The sequence below is a fragment of the Salvelinus alpinus genome, chromosome 5, assembly GCF_045679555.1.
Source record: "Salvelinus alpinus chromosome 5, SLU_Salpinus.1, whole genome shotgun sequence".
In the NCBI taxonomy this organism is placed as follows: Eukaryota; Metazoa; Chordata; class Actinopteri; order Salmoniformes; family Salmonidae; genus Salvelinus; species Salvelinus alpinus.
Window position 1 is genome coordinate 28,595,866 of NC_092090.1, and position 15,905 is coordinate 28,611,770.

General features: G+C 42.9%; 1 protein-coding gene across 6 annotated transcripts in view; it reads right to left on the minus strand.

The window, feature by feature from the left end:
* Nucleotides 1–15,905, minus strand: part of LOC139575849 (BTB/POZ domain-containing protein kctd15) — a 43,104-nt gene extending 27,199 nt beyond the window's left edge. Inside the window, exons 1-4 of one of the 6 annotated variants that reach the window (XM_071401214.1) lie at nucleotides 15,148–15,905; nucleotides 13,389–13,448; nucleotides 11,989–12,164; nucleotides 5,533–5,677 (exon numbers count right to left, since the gene is read on the minus strand). In XM_071401214.1, the coding sequence (XP_071257315.1) occupies nucleotides 5,533–5,677; nucleotides 11,989–12,164; nucleotides 13,389–13,448; nucleotides 15,148–15,156 (390 nt within the window). In that variant the 5' untranslated portion in view covers nucleotides 15,157–15,905. The other 5 variants (XM_071401213.1, XM_071401217.1, XM_071401216.1 and 2 more) reach the window with 5 other exon arrangements.

A 15,905-nucleotide genomic window follows, 5' to 3' on the forward strand; every position in this document is an offset into this window, starting at 1 on the left:
GGCTAACCAGGCTATGTCACGCTCTGACCTTAGTTCCTTTGTTATGTCTTTATTTTAGTTTGGTCAGGGCGTGAGTTGGGGTGGGCATTCTACGTTGTTTTTTCTATGTTTTGTTCTATTGTTCTCTTTCTATGTGTTTGGCCTAGTATGGTTTTCAATCAGAGGCAGGTGTCAGTCGTTGTCTCTGATTGGGAGCCATATTTAGGTAGCCTGTTTTTCATTGTGTTTTGTGGGTGATTGTATTTTCTGTTCTGTGTTTTGTTTCACCGTTCAGGAGTGTTCGTTTGTCGTTTTATTGTTTTTGTTCAGTGTTCATTGTTCATTGTTTCGTATTAAAACAATATGGACACTTACTACGCTGCGCATTGGTCCTCCTCTTCTTCCAACCACGACAAGCGTTACAGAATCACCCACCAAACAAGGACCAAGCAGCGTGGTAAATTGGAGCAGTGCAAACTGGACTATGTAACAACCTGTGAGGAAATAGAGAGGTGGTCGATCGATCCAGGGAGAGTGCCGGAGCCCGCCTGGGATTCTCTGGAACAGTGCGAGGAGGGATACAGGAGAATGGAGTTGGTGACAAGAACACGGCAGCGCAACAGGGGGGGGCACACGGGGAGTGTGGCAGAGTCAGGTTGGAGACCTGAGCCCACTCCTCGTGCTTATTGTAAGCAGCGCGTTACTGGTCAGGCACCGTGTTATGCGGTTATGCGCACGGTGTCGCCAGTACGCGTCCATAGCCCGGTGCGCTATAGGACAGCCCCCTGAAAGTGTCATGCGAGTGTGGGCATCCAGCCAGGGCGTATTGTGCCTGCTCAGCGCGTCTGGTCTCCGGTAAGCCGTTTCGGTCCAGGGTATCCTGTGCCGGCTCTGCGTGCTGTGTCTCCGGGGCGCTGGGAGGGTGCAGTGCGTCCTATGCCTGCGCTCCGCTCGTGCCGGGCGAATGTGGGAGTTGAGCCTAAGGAAGAGGTGCGCGTAGTATGCACTAGATCTCCAGTGCTCACCCACAGCCCGGTTCAACCTGTGCCTGCACTCTGGAGGGTCCGGGCTAGAGTAGTCATCCAGCCTGGGGGAGTGGTGCCAAGGCTGCGCACCAGAGCTCCAGTGCTCCCCCACAGCCCGGTCCTTCCGGTGCCTCCTCCAAGCACCAGGCCTCCTATAGGTCTCCCAAGCCTGGTGGGTCCTGTGGCAGCCCCACGCACCAGGCTGTCTCTCCGTCTCCTCCCTCCAGGTTCTCTTTCCAGGCCAGAGCCGCCCGTCTGTCCTGAGCCGCCTGAGCCGCCCGTCTGTCCTGAGCCGCCTGAGCCGCCCGTCTGTCCTGAGCCGCCCGTCTGTCCTGAGCCGCTTGAGCCGCCCGTCTGTCCTGAGCCGCCTGAGCCGCCCGTCAGTCAGGAGCCGCCTGTCAGTCAGGAGCCGCCTGAGCCGCCCTTCAGTCAGGAGCCGCCTGAGCCGCCCTTCAGTCAGGAGCCGCCTGAGCCGCCCTTCAGTCAGGAGCCGCCTGAGCCGCCCTTCAGTCAGGAGCCGCCTGAGCCGCCCTTAAGTCAGGAGCCGCCTGAACCACCCTTCAGTCAGGAGCCGCCTGAGCCGCCCTTCAGTCAGGAGCCGCCTGAGCCGCCCATCAGTCCAGAGGCGCCCGTCAGTCCAGAGGCGCCCGTCAGTCCAGTGGTGGGGTCTCCAATCCAGGGTCGGTGACGAGGGTCGCCGCTCCTAAGGTGTCACAGAAGTGGGCCGAGACTATGGTGGAGTGGGGTCCTCGTCCCGCTCCAGAGCCGCCACCGCGGTAAATGCCCACCCAGACCCTCCCCTATAGGTTCAGGTTTTGCGGCCGGAGTCCGCACCTTTGGGGGGGGGGGGGGGGGGGGGGTAACTGTCACGTTCTGACCTTAGTTCCTTTGTTATGTCTTTATTTTAGTTTGGTCAGGGCGTGAGTTGGGGTGGGCATTCTATGTTGTTTTTTCTATGTTTTGTTCTATTGTTCTCTTTCTATGTGCTTGGCCTAGTATGGTTCTCAATCAGAGGCAGGTGTCAGTCGTTGTTATTTAGGTATTCTGTTTGAGTGTTCGTTTGTCGTTTTATTTTTTTTGTTCAGTGTTCATTGTTTCGTATTAAAACAATATGGACACTTACCACGCTGCGCATTGGTCCTCCTCTTCTTCCAACCACGACAAGCGTTACAGGCTATCTGCATTGTGTCCCGCCACCCACCACCCGCCAACCCCTCTTTTACGCTACTGCTACTCTCTGTTTATCAAATATGCATAGTCACTTGAACCATATCTACATGTACAGTGAGGGAAAAAAGTATTTGATCCCCTGCTGATTTTGTACGTTTGCCCACTGACAAAGAAATTATCAGTCTATAATTTTAATGGTAGGTTTATTTGAACAGTGAGAGACAGAATAACAACAAAAATATCCAGAAAAATGCATGTCAAAAATGTTATAAATTGATTTGCATTTTAATGAGGGAAATAAGTATTTGACCCCTTCTCAATCAAAAAGATTTCTGGCTCCCAGGTGTCTTTCATACAGGTAACGAACGGAGATTAGGAGCACACTCTTAAAGGGAGTGCTCCTAATCTCAGTTTCTTACCTGTATAAAAGATACCTGTCCACAGAAGCAATCAATCAATCAGATTCCAAACTCTCCACCATGGCCAAGACCAAAGAGCTCTCCAAGGATGTCAGGGACAAGATTGTAGACCTACACAAGGCTGGAATGGGCTACAAGACCATCGCCAAGCAGCTTGGTGAGAAGGTGACAACAGTTTCTGTGATTATTCGCAAATGGGAGAAACACAAAAGAACTGTCAATCTCCCTCAGCCTGGGGCTCCATGCAAGATCTCACCTCGTGGAGTTGCAATGATCATGAGAACGGTGAGGAATCAGCCCAGAACTACACAGGAGGATCTTGTCAATGATCTCAAGGCAGCTGGGACCATAGTCATCAAGAAAACAATTGGTAACACACTATGCCGTGAAGGACTGAAATCCTGCAGCGCCCGCAAGGTCCCCCTGCTCAAGAAAGCACATATACATGCCCGTCTGAAGTTTGCCAATGAACATCTGAATGATTCAGAGGACAACTGGGTGAACGTGTTGTGGTCAGATGAGACCAAAATTGAGTTCTTTGGCATCAACCCAACTTGCCGTGTTTGGAGGAGGAGGAATGCTGCCTATGACCCCAAGAAACCATCCCCACCGTCAAACATGGAGGAGTGGCCTAGCCAGTCTCCAGACCTTAATCCCATAGAAAATCTGTGGAGGGAGCTGAAGGTTCGAGTTGCCAAACGTCAGCCTCGAAACCTTAATGACTTGAAGAAGATCTGCAAAGAGGAGTGGGACAAAATCCCTCCTGAGATGTGTGCAAACCTGGTGGCCAACTACAAGAAACGTCTGACCTCTGTGATTGCCAACAAGGGTTTTGCCACCAAGTACTAAGTCATGTTTTGCAGAGGGGTCAAATACTTATTTCCCTCATTAAAATGCAAATCAATTCATAACATTTTTGACATGCGTTTTTCTGGATTTTTTTGTTGATATTCTGTCTCTCACTGTTCAAATAAACCTACCATTAAAATTATAGACTGATCATTTCTTTGTCAGTGGGCAAACGTACAAAATCAGCAGGGGATCAAATACTTTTTTCCCTCACTGTACATACTACCTCAATAAGCCCGACTAACCGGTGCCTGTATGTAGCCTCGCTACTGTTATAGCCTCGCTACTCTATATAGCCTGTCTTTTTACTGTTGTTATATTTCTTTACCTACCTATTGTTCACCTAATACCTTTTTTGCACTGTTGGTTAGAGCCTGTAAGTAAGCATTTCACTGTAAGGTCTACACCTGTTGTATTTGGCGCACGTGACAAATAAACTTTGATTTGATTTGATGCAAGGGAATTAATGTAATGAGTTGAAACAATGAGTCCTGATGCTGCATTCGTTTGACTTACAGTCATTGGCTGATTGGACTGTGTAGAATAGGAGTGGATGAGAACAGCTATAGCTTCCATACAGTACACTATAAAGATCAAACCAAAACCAAAATGTAATTGGCCCAAAAATGTGAAGTAAGCTTTCATGTCCTCACTGTTGTTCAGGTCAGCCCATTCAGCCGTAATGCTTGGCCCTGAGAGTTAGCCAGGGGGATCTGCCTCTCCTCTACTCCCCTTAGCCAGAGTGATGAACTACTCCAAGCCCACAGGGAAAGAGATGGAAATGTGGGTATAATAGGCTGAACTAAAAGGGATCCGGATGGACAGGAACAGATGGAGCACTGAATATGCTCTCCTTAGACATCATCAACCGGAACTTTACATTTTACTAATTGTGTTCTAGATCGATCAAAGTTGTTATATCACAGAAGATTTGGCCTGAGTCCATGATCGATCGTTGGCCTGAATCTTTGCTCTGTTACTAAGTAGAATAACTTAGTAACAATAATATGTGTATATTTCCAGAGCCGGTTGTTGTGCTAAGCCAAGCACATCCAGGAAGGAGTCTCCTCATGCGCACTCTGAAACAGGAGACAGGTGTGTGCAGCCACAGTGGGCTAACATGAACCAAAGTAGCTCCAGTTTCCCAGATAGAGCACTGTATAAAAGTGTGTGTGTGTGTGTGTGTGTGTGTGTGTGTGTGTGTGTGTGTGTGTGTGTGTGTGTGTGTGTGTGTGTGTGTGTGTGTGTGTGTGTGTGTGTGCGTGTGCGTGTGCGCGTGCGTGCGTGCGTGCGTGCGTGTGTGTGTGTGTAGACATCACCTACAGTACACTCCCTCCCCACATATTCCCCTCTGTCAGAATCAAGACCACACTATTCTCGCCTCCTCTAGTATTCCTACTTCCCTCTCAAGCCCAGTTCCTTTAAACTGTCATGGCACTCTATTGAGAGCAGAGAGAGAGGCAATGGCTGGGAGACTGGGTGGTACTGTCAGACTGGAACAAGTGGAACAGGGGCTATACAGCCTGTTTCACCTGGCCTCACCTCTATAGAAATCATTTTTTTGTAAGAAACAACAGCTCAGGGCTTTGGTTCACATCACAGAACTATGTTATGTTTTAGACCGAATTTTCACCTTTCCTCCACTGTATATTAAATGTTCAATCCGGGATCTTAAGCACTTACAAATTGTAACATATTGTACAAAATGCATTAGAAATATATATAGAATAATTTGCAATTCATAGCATATCAATTTCAGAACTACTGGCTGAAATGATTCAAAACCTTCAAAGCATCACTTTAATGATAAATCGTGGGGATTAATTAGATTCGATTTCCAATGTTTTAGTAATAAAACAAATGACTGCTGATATTGACTTATAGAATGTGAATGTAATGCTAAATAATGTTTATAATATAAATTGATAGACAGCTAAAACTAACATGTTGGACATTTTTCTCAGATGAGAGGGAAGATCAAACTTTGAATCAATCATCTATCCTTTATATATCTCTACACTGTGTGAGTTCATACAGCGCACATACTGTACACATGATGCTATGGTGTGCAAATACAAATCATCATGTACCTTGAAGTCATCTGGGAGAAGCAGTTTGCAGGTCCTGAGGAAGCTGAGAATGTAACGGAATATTTCTCCATCCCTGTCGATGAAGTAGTGCTGCTTCAAGCTGTCCAGCACGATGGGCTCTGTGCCATTAAACAGACGGCTGATTCTGGAAATTGAAACACACACACACACATAATGGAATGAGGTTGAGTTGAGCGGCTGCCTTCAAATGTATGAAACAATTACCCTCCATTTATTTTTTCCATTTTATTAGCGCTAAGTCTGAAATGTATTAGCATCCTGGTTGAAACAAAGGGCTTAAGGCACATTTCCTGTGTTCCAGGCCTGTTTGAAGTGTCCCGTCTGTTGTGTGATTAGGACAACATACAGTGTCTCGGCTGGTACTTACAGAATTGAATGTTATGGGTTCAGTTTAAAGCTCGATTACTAAAGGGTAAATAAAAAATGTACCTGGGGTTTGCTACAATGAAATATGATATATGTTTCTCTATAGCGTTTGAATCCATGATGCTATGATACCTATTTGTGTTTTGAATACAAATGTTCTATTGAATTATGTATTGATTTGGTTCATCTTTGAAAGCAAGTAAGAGCCGAAGTGTGACTTTTACACCTCGTGCTGTGAATCAGCATTCACTCAAAAAGTAATTTCTCTAAAATCACTGACGCAGGTTTCCCATTAGAATGCAGAACAACAGAGGGAAATTCCAGGAATTATGGACATAACTTCTAAGTAATAAGACACCTGTAGCTTGCCAAGCATCCATCCATAGTCAGCCTCTCAAAATGTAACCAGAAGTGAATAAGGAGCCTGGCTAACACTGGAAAATGCAGTAATCTGTTAGCTTTCATCCAACCATATACTGTCGATATGATGCCTTGAGATATGGTTGGACAACTACACATTTCTCTCATCTCTTGTGAGGTTTTCAAGGTCCAGATGTAAGATCTTAATTTGATCACCCTGTTGCAGGAGGACTTTGCAAGAAATTAAAAACGTGTAGTGTATTTGACATTTACAAATGCTTCTGAAGTTTGTAATGTCCACTTTTAAATTTCAAACTTGATTTTCCCTTACAAAAAAAATCCCTTAATTATAATCCACATAATAATTTACATTTCCTGTTGCTGCAGGATTATTTTCCTGATGTAGAAAACTGCCTCAAATTAAGATCCTACATCATTAGCTACTGTAGCTCTCAACCATTAGTTCATTCATTTCACCTCAGATCTGCACTAGGTGATAATAGCTATAGACGTGGAAGGAAGAGAAATAGGACTTTTATGTTGGTCATTATTAGAGACATGATTGACATGGTGTCTCTATCACTGTTTTATTTAATTATTTGTATGAGTCACTCAACAGTTTTCTGTAGAAGTGGCAGTCCAGGTTGGAGTAACGTTTAAAATGGTTTCACTGAAACATTTCCCTCCTCTCTCCCAGAAACAGCTCTTGGCAGAGAGAAGGCTTCTCTGTCATCATTGTTCTGATGTAATCAGCTCTTTAATCATGCTAACAGCTTTTAGGTTAGCTGAGTACAGTTAAACCACAAAGAAAATCACCAGAAAGTCTAATTCTCACAAGCTGCTTTTGCCCAGTGACTGTTAAATCCTGTTATAAGACATAACACAAGAAAGAGAGATGCTATGGGAATCTCTACACACACACAGCTGTATAACATTTTAGTCATTTAGCAGACACTCTTATCTAGAGCAACTTACAGGTAGTGAGTACATGCATTTTCATACTTTGTCATACTGGTCCCCCATGGGAATCAAACCCACAACTCCAGCATTGCAAGCACCATGTTCTACCAACTGAGCCACATGGGACCATTTTGCAGTTTTGGCTTTATAGTTTAAATCTCTAAAGCGAATTGCATTGACTTTCCATTACAATCCTTTGCTTTGTAAAGACACACACAGTGACTGTATCAAAGGGCTTCATCAGGTATAGACTGAATCCTATCATGTAGAATTTGCCATGTTTTTCCTTTCCTGTTAACTGTATAAAGAGAGCCAGTTCAAAGATGCTTTCCCTCTCTTTCTCTCCACTCTCTTTCCCTCCCCTTCTCTCTCTCTTTCTCTCTCTCCAATCTTGCCCCTCTCTCTTTCTCCCTTTCTCTCTGAAAATCGATGCAAAATGCTTTATAAAAAACCAATACTCATCTCCCTGTTATGCCCGAGGTGTTCCTTTCTCATATGGTCTTGCAATTCTTCCAGCTAGAATTTCACCATACCCCTCCAGGCTAACTCTGTTTTTCATCTCCACTTTTTTAAAAAGCAATTAAAATGCTGCCTGTTTTTCCCTCTCTCTATATCTCCCTCGGTCTCAGTGTTTCCTTTTGGTAAATCACCGATTGGGGGCCCTCCGCACCTGAAAGACGGACCCCCGCCCTCACCCAGCTTTGTTTCTGTCATGTCAGACAGGTAGAGAGAGAGCTATACACCATCCTGCCTGCCTGCCTCAGAGAGAGAGAGAGAGAGAGAGAGAGAGAGAGAGAGAGAGAGAGAGAGAGAGAGAGAGAGAGAGAGAGAGAGAGAGAGAGAGAGAGAGAGAGAGAAGGGCAGAGTGGGAGTTCGTGAAGGACTGGAGCATCTCTGATCTCACATCCCAGCGGTGCTGAGTAGAGGCAGCGTGGGTGAGCAGGCGGTAGGTAGACATCTCATGGACCCACACATGTCAGACTAACAGTTTAGAGTCTGAAACTCATGGCTAGGGGTGTGGGTGGGTCAAGACAAGTGCAGCTTTTCACTCTCTCCAAAATGAAAGACCTGAGCTGTCTTCAATAGATTCCCAATGAATTTTGACATACATTGCAGGACATCTTACATATGTCTGTGAAAACAAATGCCCAGAGAGTGTGTTTGGATGAATGTATCAAACCCAACTTCAAGGGCGTACACTGGCTCTGTGAATAGATTTACAACTGGGTCGGGAAGTCCATTGTCAAGTGTACACAGAGATTAAAACTGAAGGTTCAAATATTACTGAACTCTTGACTATTTCGAACTTTAATGAATAATGTTGTTCATGTGTAAAAGACATTCATAAAGGGGAGTAATAGTGCGTTTGGAGAGTGGTATATTGAGTGAAAGTAGAACAAGTGGTATAGTAGCACAGTACAGTGGTTTCCAAACTGTGGGGGTCCACCCCCCCTTCAAAAAAAAAGAAAATTGTAGAATGCACAAGGTGCAATCATGCATCATCAGTATTCCTCTTGTCATGTCAGTCATTGCATACCTTAGAGAGCTATTTATAACTTGTCAGAAATGTCCAGATCAACTAGCCCATGTCAGCTAAAGTTTTTTAGCTAGATTTGTTTGCCCATAGATTTTGTTGTGATGTTTGAGTCACTCAAATATTACATGAATACACATGAGACATGGCAAAATGTGGTTAATAACGGCCAAATGTTCTCTCCACCAACAAGAGGAGTGTGAACAGTTTGTGTCATGAACAGTGCTTGTGCCCATAGAAAAATACATTTGTGGGGTCCCAAATGTAGGAAGGGGGGCATAAGTGAAAATGTTTGGGACCCCTGGCATAGTAGACAGTACCAGTGATGGCTGCATGTAGCTTAGTAGTTAAAGCGTTGGGCCAGTAACTGAAAGGTTGCTGGTTTGAATACCCAAGGTGATTTTTTGATTTTGTTTTTAAGCTATATTATATGCCATCCCTCATAGCTAATGGAAACAAGAGAAATTGTAAGTAATAACTTGTGTCAAGGGTCATTTCAAAATAGTTTCCTTGTCTGTGTAATATTCTTCTCATTTACTTTCCTCAGCCTCAGTAGAATGGAGCTCTGAAGCTTATCTCCTTAACTGTGAACTCCCCAGAGCGGGTATCAATGTTTGATGACCCCTGTCCCTTAATGCAGTCTGTACAGAGGAAGATGAATTTCCAGACATTAGTTACTAGACTAAGTTTCTCTACGAACTCTGCATTATTAACGCAGCAATCTATTAAAAGTAATCATCAACTTACAATTCTTTGAACCTTGTTCTTTAATTGTCAAGTTTCAGTGGATCATGGATGGCGGACTAGGACTAGACTCCTCCATGCACACCACACCGGATGTCCTCTAAAAAGACTGCATATAAGTCTGGCTATTGCAGTGTAATTGTTTTGCTTTCTGTCAGCCATTATCCTAATTCACACAAAAGGGCTCCTCCTCCATTGGCTCCAGAGGAAAGTGCACCCCTGAGGCAGACTGTGTGGAACACTGAGGAGGCAGAGAGAGAGAGAGAGAGAGAGAGAGAGAGAGAGAGAGAGAGAGAGAGAGAGAGAGAGAGAGAGAGAGAGAGAGAGAGAGAGAGAGAGAGAGAGAGAGAGAGAGAGAGAGAGAGAGAGAGAGAACGAGAGAACTGGCTCTCACATACACAGTGGTATCCTGTCATTACTCTTACTGTAAAAGCACTGCTTCTGAGCTCCCTACTATACAGCATGTTTGTTACATTTGTATGGCTTTTCACCCTTGTGTATAATGTATATGCAATGTGTAACATCATTATGCAATATCATTATGTGAGGTCAGTGAAGGCTCCTCAGAGGAGGAAGGGAAGGGCCATCATCCTTAGTGAATTTCATAAAAAAGAATTTCAACAATGTAGGCTGTGTGTAGCGGTTATGATATGGTTTGGTAAGTTTTTTTTTGCCTGGTCACATACAGCCGATGTGTTGTGCATTGAAGTCCACAAGCGAAGGGAAAAGGTAAGAGGAGGAGTGTGCATCGATGTGAGAGGGAATACAATCTGCCTGCTATGAAAGGGAACTGTTTACACATGATCAGAGGTGTATTCATTCTGCGGATTCAGTTGAAAAACGAAACGGGGATAAACATACCTGAATTTGTCCAACAGAAACTCTTGTTTGCAACTGTTGGACTAATGATTACACCCTAGATCAGCTAGATGTATTGACAGGGTCATTGTCTGTCCATGTGTCACTGTCTGTCGCCTCAAATTTCTCTCTCGACCTGTGTGCACCAACGTTATAAACTTTCATTCATAGGCTGTTGTAGCAACCTCATGATTGGTATAGGGAAAATTTGAGTATCATGTTGTAGCCTAAACCTATCGCTGTTACATTGAATTGGGTGAATGGAATATGAATGGCAGTCATCCAATATGCTGTAATAGAAATAAGGCCATGCTCATAAAAAAAACTTCCTCCCTCGTCTTAAACGGCACCGACCGCCACTGTGTGAGGTACATGGTGGTGTAAAAGTTACATGATAAATAGTATAGACATAAGTGTAACACAACACGGTATAATTAGCATAATGTACATCTGGGTATATGTGTGGCTGTACAGTGAGTGTATATGAAACAACCTGTATTTGAACATCTGGAAAGTCATCCAAATATATAAACTATTGATTTACTGAAATTCTAATTCTAATGTCATAAAACGGTGGGTAATATGCACATAATGCTAGTAATAACAAAAACGTTCACTCAGGTATTGTGTACCTGCAGTGTCTTGTCCTGTCTTGCTGTCCAACCCTCTTAAATGAACCAAACACACAGCTTATAGCAAGGACAGACATGACATAATGATACCAAGGATAAACAATGGCCTATTATAGGCATGGAGATTTTCTCACAACAAGATAAATCATGCTCGTTCATGGACATAGAAAACAAAGTAGTTGACAGTGATTTCCTGTCAGAGCTGTGTGAATATCCACGGCTTATGTTGATACTTTTCCTCTCAGCATTTCCTTAGATTTTCCTACAAACTGATGTATGTTTACCTTGGCTTAGCTGAAACTCTGGCTTCAAGTAATAGCAATTGACTAGAGCATGGAATATATAACATAAGGGGTCATTTCTATAGAAAGCATGAACTAACTTCAGCATAAACTATTAGCTTTACTATAAAGTTGCATGGCTCGTTTTAGTTGCAAATCATTTGGACATGGATTAGAGATGGTTTTAGATAAATTGGTTTTGTTACAATAATGGGGAAATAACAGCTGACATTTTCCCTCTCCATAATGTACAATTCAAGTGCATAAACCTGTAGCATCATTTCAGTGAATTAAAGAGTCAGCAACTGCAATTAACACATTTTCATGTGTTATAAACATGTTATAATCAAATACAATTCAAATTAGGCCATATGGAGGTTAGGCAATCCAATATACAATATCAAACTAGAGAGAAACAATCATTAAAGCAATCAAGTATATCACTGATATCAAAAACTTGTAATGAGGGGTTTGGAGCATCATGTCCTATCAAAAGTGTTACTGAGCACAATTACTTATTTAAGTTTATGGTGGGAGACAACTTCAAATACAATATGTATCAGTAGGCTACACTCCTATATTAAAAATGTTAAAAATGAATCCTACAACAAAAGCACCTTGGGTGGCACATCTTGGCACTGTGGATAATAAACGAGACAAACACATTTCACTTATTGAATGAGAATATCCGATTCCTTACCTTGAGTCTGGGTATTTGGTGAGAGTAGCCAGGCTACTAGTATACATGTGTCCCCCGACGTCAATGTGAACCGGAGCATTCGACTTTGTCAGTTGAGCCGGTAGAGGGATTCCTTGTGTGGACATAGGAGATACCGGGGACCGGGTCAAAGACAGTCGTGACATGCTTCTTCCTTCCTGAAAACAAGTAAATGGAAAAGCCATAGACATCATAAATGACTCCGGTCTCCAGAAAGTCTGCATCATCCACCAGTGCGACCCTGATTCTTATCAGATCACTTCCATGTCTGTCTGCTCGCATATTTAGCTACAAATTATTGCCACCGTTCTAATGAAGTATGTTTGCATCTTTTCATTCAACCCCGGAGGGCAGGATAGGAGGATGATTATTATGGCTCCAGAAAGAGGAATGCTAGGTGTCAGCCTCTAGGGGGATAAAACAAACTGCAATATTCTAATTAAAGGTCGTGTTATGTGTTAGACGTGATATGCCCAGACACACCAACCACCAATCTGAGAATACGGAATCCAGGGCATTTGTTCTCGATGAACTCTGTTCCTGAACCAGATATAAGAAAACATTCACCCCTTACAAGACTGTTGTGTTGTTTCTTTATTTTACCCCCACACAATAATGTCCTATTCATGTAAATGTAATAAAAAAGTTACTTGTGCATCAAAAATAGCATCTCATATCATAGGAGTCAAGGGGAATTATATGTATCTAACACAATAAAACATAACAGGACCAACCAAGATGTGAAGACAAACTACTTAATAACTCTATAATATCTGTCATGAAAATTAATGTAAATGTACAAGGTCAGGAGTTTTAATTAATTGCTCGGAATCCTCCAATGACCTTTTAGAAACGCGGGCACGCTTTTGCCACATGTTCAACCGAGAAAGGATGCAAGTCCTCAGGCTGGTGTGAATATTGGGGATGTTGGATGGAAGGCATGAGAAACATATGACCACTTCATGAATGTCAACTATCCGTTGAATCGCTCCCAAACTATTCCAGGGCCCCTTCCTAACACCCCATTCGTAACATCCAGGTAGCATACAGTGGGTTGGCGTGCTTCAGGCCACAGCGCAGTCCGAGGCGCATGGATACAGCGCGTCAGAGTTGGGTTAAACAATGATGTAGGCTATTAAACAGACATGTGGTTGTTGGGGATCATAGTTCCTCAAGTTTGCGTACAACCAATCACCACAATCGAATTTAATCAAGATTGATCAAAATTACATGTTTTCCTATGGGGATTTACTTTGCATTTTGCGCAAATTACGCACAGGCCTCTCATTTAAATCCCAACATCTCAACTCACAAACGTTTAATTAATATCAGAGTCAGTTTAATTGGAAACAGATATAGTTAGAAAATGTCAAGCAACTTACATTAGGATGTGGTTTCATGAAAAAATATATATCCATCATGTCTGCAAAAATGGCGGGTCGCTGGAATAAACTAAATTATTATAACTTGAAAGAAAGGCATTTCATCAACTTGTTCTTCCAAGCAAGAGCACATTTACTAAGCTTTGAATTTTAACCATAAAAGGTAAACAGAAGACAGTTGTTAGGGCTCACTCAGCCCTTTGCTCCAGGCGAGATGCCCTGGGGCACAAAGTGTTGTTGAAGACTACAGAATTTTCCAGGGTGTTGCCCGCCTCGCTGTGTACACCACCAAGCCTTCAGGAATAATGATCATTTAATACGCACGCTGGATGATACATTTCAGGCCCCAGTGAAAGAAAAACTTCAAAAGACTTAAGAAGTTTTTGGCGTATGAGGCTATCCCACCTCTTCATTTAGCCATGGGCCACAGTAACCAATACCGATAATATTGTTGGGGGAATATATACCAGATATGACACACACACACACACACACACACACACACACACACACACACACACACACACACACACACACACACACACACACACACACACACACACACACACACACACACACACACACACACACACACACACAGGGTTAAGATGGGAGGAGTTGACGAAGTGGAGGGTAACGTGAAATATTGGAAAGCATATTGTTATTATATGATCAATATGGGGGTAAAGATGATCATTATTAAAAGGCTATAAGCCAAGAAACTCGATGCCCTTATAGTCTCACAAGAGTTTTCACATAAAAAAGACAAATACCGGAACTATTACCATTGACTCGTTTGAATGAGATCAACTGACGTCTGTTCCCTGACTTTGTGTTATAATAGTTTCCTATTGACCAACATTCCAGCTGTAGTAACTCTAGCCAATAAGCCGGTTTGAAACGTTCGCAAGAGTTGATTTTCACTATGGGCAATAGTGTACCAAAGAAATATATTTGACAATTGTACAAAGTAAAGATCAGAATGTGCGTAATTGTTATAAAATAAAATAGCCCAAAAGAACATGCACAGTCGCAGAGATCCATAGAGTATCCACTTTTGCCCTCTTGAACAGTTTACATTGATGCGCACGGATAGCCTACTTCTACCAGATGCACAATATGGCGTCTTACTCATTTCTACCATCATGAAATTATGATTCAGAGACGTTTGATTCAAAAGCGAACAATGCGTAAAATGAATGCGTAAATATGCCAACAGCATCAATAGACAACAAGGGAAAGACTACAGCCTAGACAAACATTCACACCTTTCCAAGACTGGACAAAACATAGCCCTACTACAAGTGAAGTTAATCCAAATTACCTGGTGTTGAGTATAGTTTGTTCGCTGATACTGTAGGCTATCATACCATGAGGAAATGCCGTATCTTAATATGAATTTAGTCATACCGTTTCAAACATCGTAGGAGTCCGAAGGAATCCGTTCCAGTATCTATCAGTCCCAGCTGATGACTGCGTTCCCCTTTTTCACATGCCCCGAGTTTCGTAGAACTAGAGTGCCATCCAATAGCTGACCCAAGCATTCCTCAAGTAGAATCGGCTCCTTTGGAACGACACCGCCAACACTGTATCCACAAACTGTTCTAAAGCATGTGAATCTACCAGTGAAAGCTACATTGATTAAAAAGAAGGGTCACTGTGGCTTTAAAGATCTATCTATAGCTGATACTGGCTGACTTGCTCAGACCAAGCTCTTTCCACAAAAGCGACACAGGAAGAAGCAAAGCAGCGTTCTTACCTTATACATAGAAGAGATCTCTCCTTTCCCTTTTCGGTTCTTATTGGTATACACTTAATAATTGAGTCGGTCAAATCCTGCTTCGTATTTTAGCTTTTTGAGTGTCTTTTTGCTTAAATGAAACTGCCGGTCTGTTATGAGAAGAAAGCCAATAATCCTGTCTCTAAATAACAGAGCAGCGCTAAAAAAGAATTCTCGCTCCGGGCTGCCCAAACGCCTCTGGGGCAAGAATTAGGCTACAATTATCTCTACTCGCACCCAGCAGTCAGATTTTAAAAACGAAAAAGTGATACTCTCTCCCTTTTACAAAAATGATGTCTATGACCAGATATAATAATTAATGTTAGGTTTTTCGTATTTTCCGGTAAAACATATAAATAGACCAGCCCCTGTAACGGTTTAACGTTCTGGTGTGCAGGGGGTAACGGTTAAGTGCTATTCAGTATCAAGCAAGTGTCACGTCGCTCAATATATTTAGAGCAGGAAAAAAGCAGATTTTAATCATTGTCATTTCGTCTGATGTAAAATTTCCCCAGGCATTTCCAGCTAGGCATACATTTCCATTCTCCAGTTAAATAAGTAAAACAGGGCACGCTTCCCTAGTCGTGTACTTACAGCTATTATAAAGGCACACTAGTAACTTGTTGACAAAGTGTCAATAAAATAATAATATGTAGATTTCCTTGGATACTTTTCATGCGGCGATTTTCCCCTGTCCCTTCTCCACTAATGTCTCCAGTAGTAACACCAAATGTCCT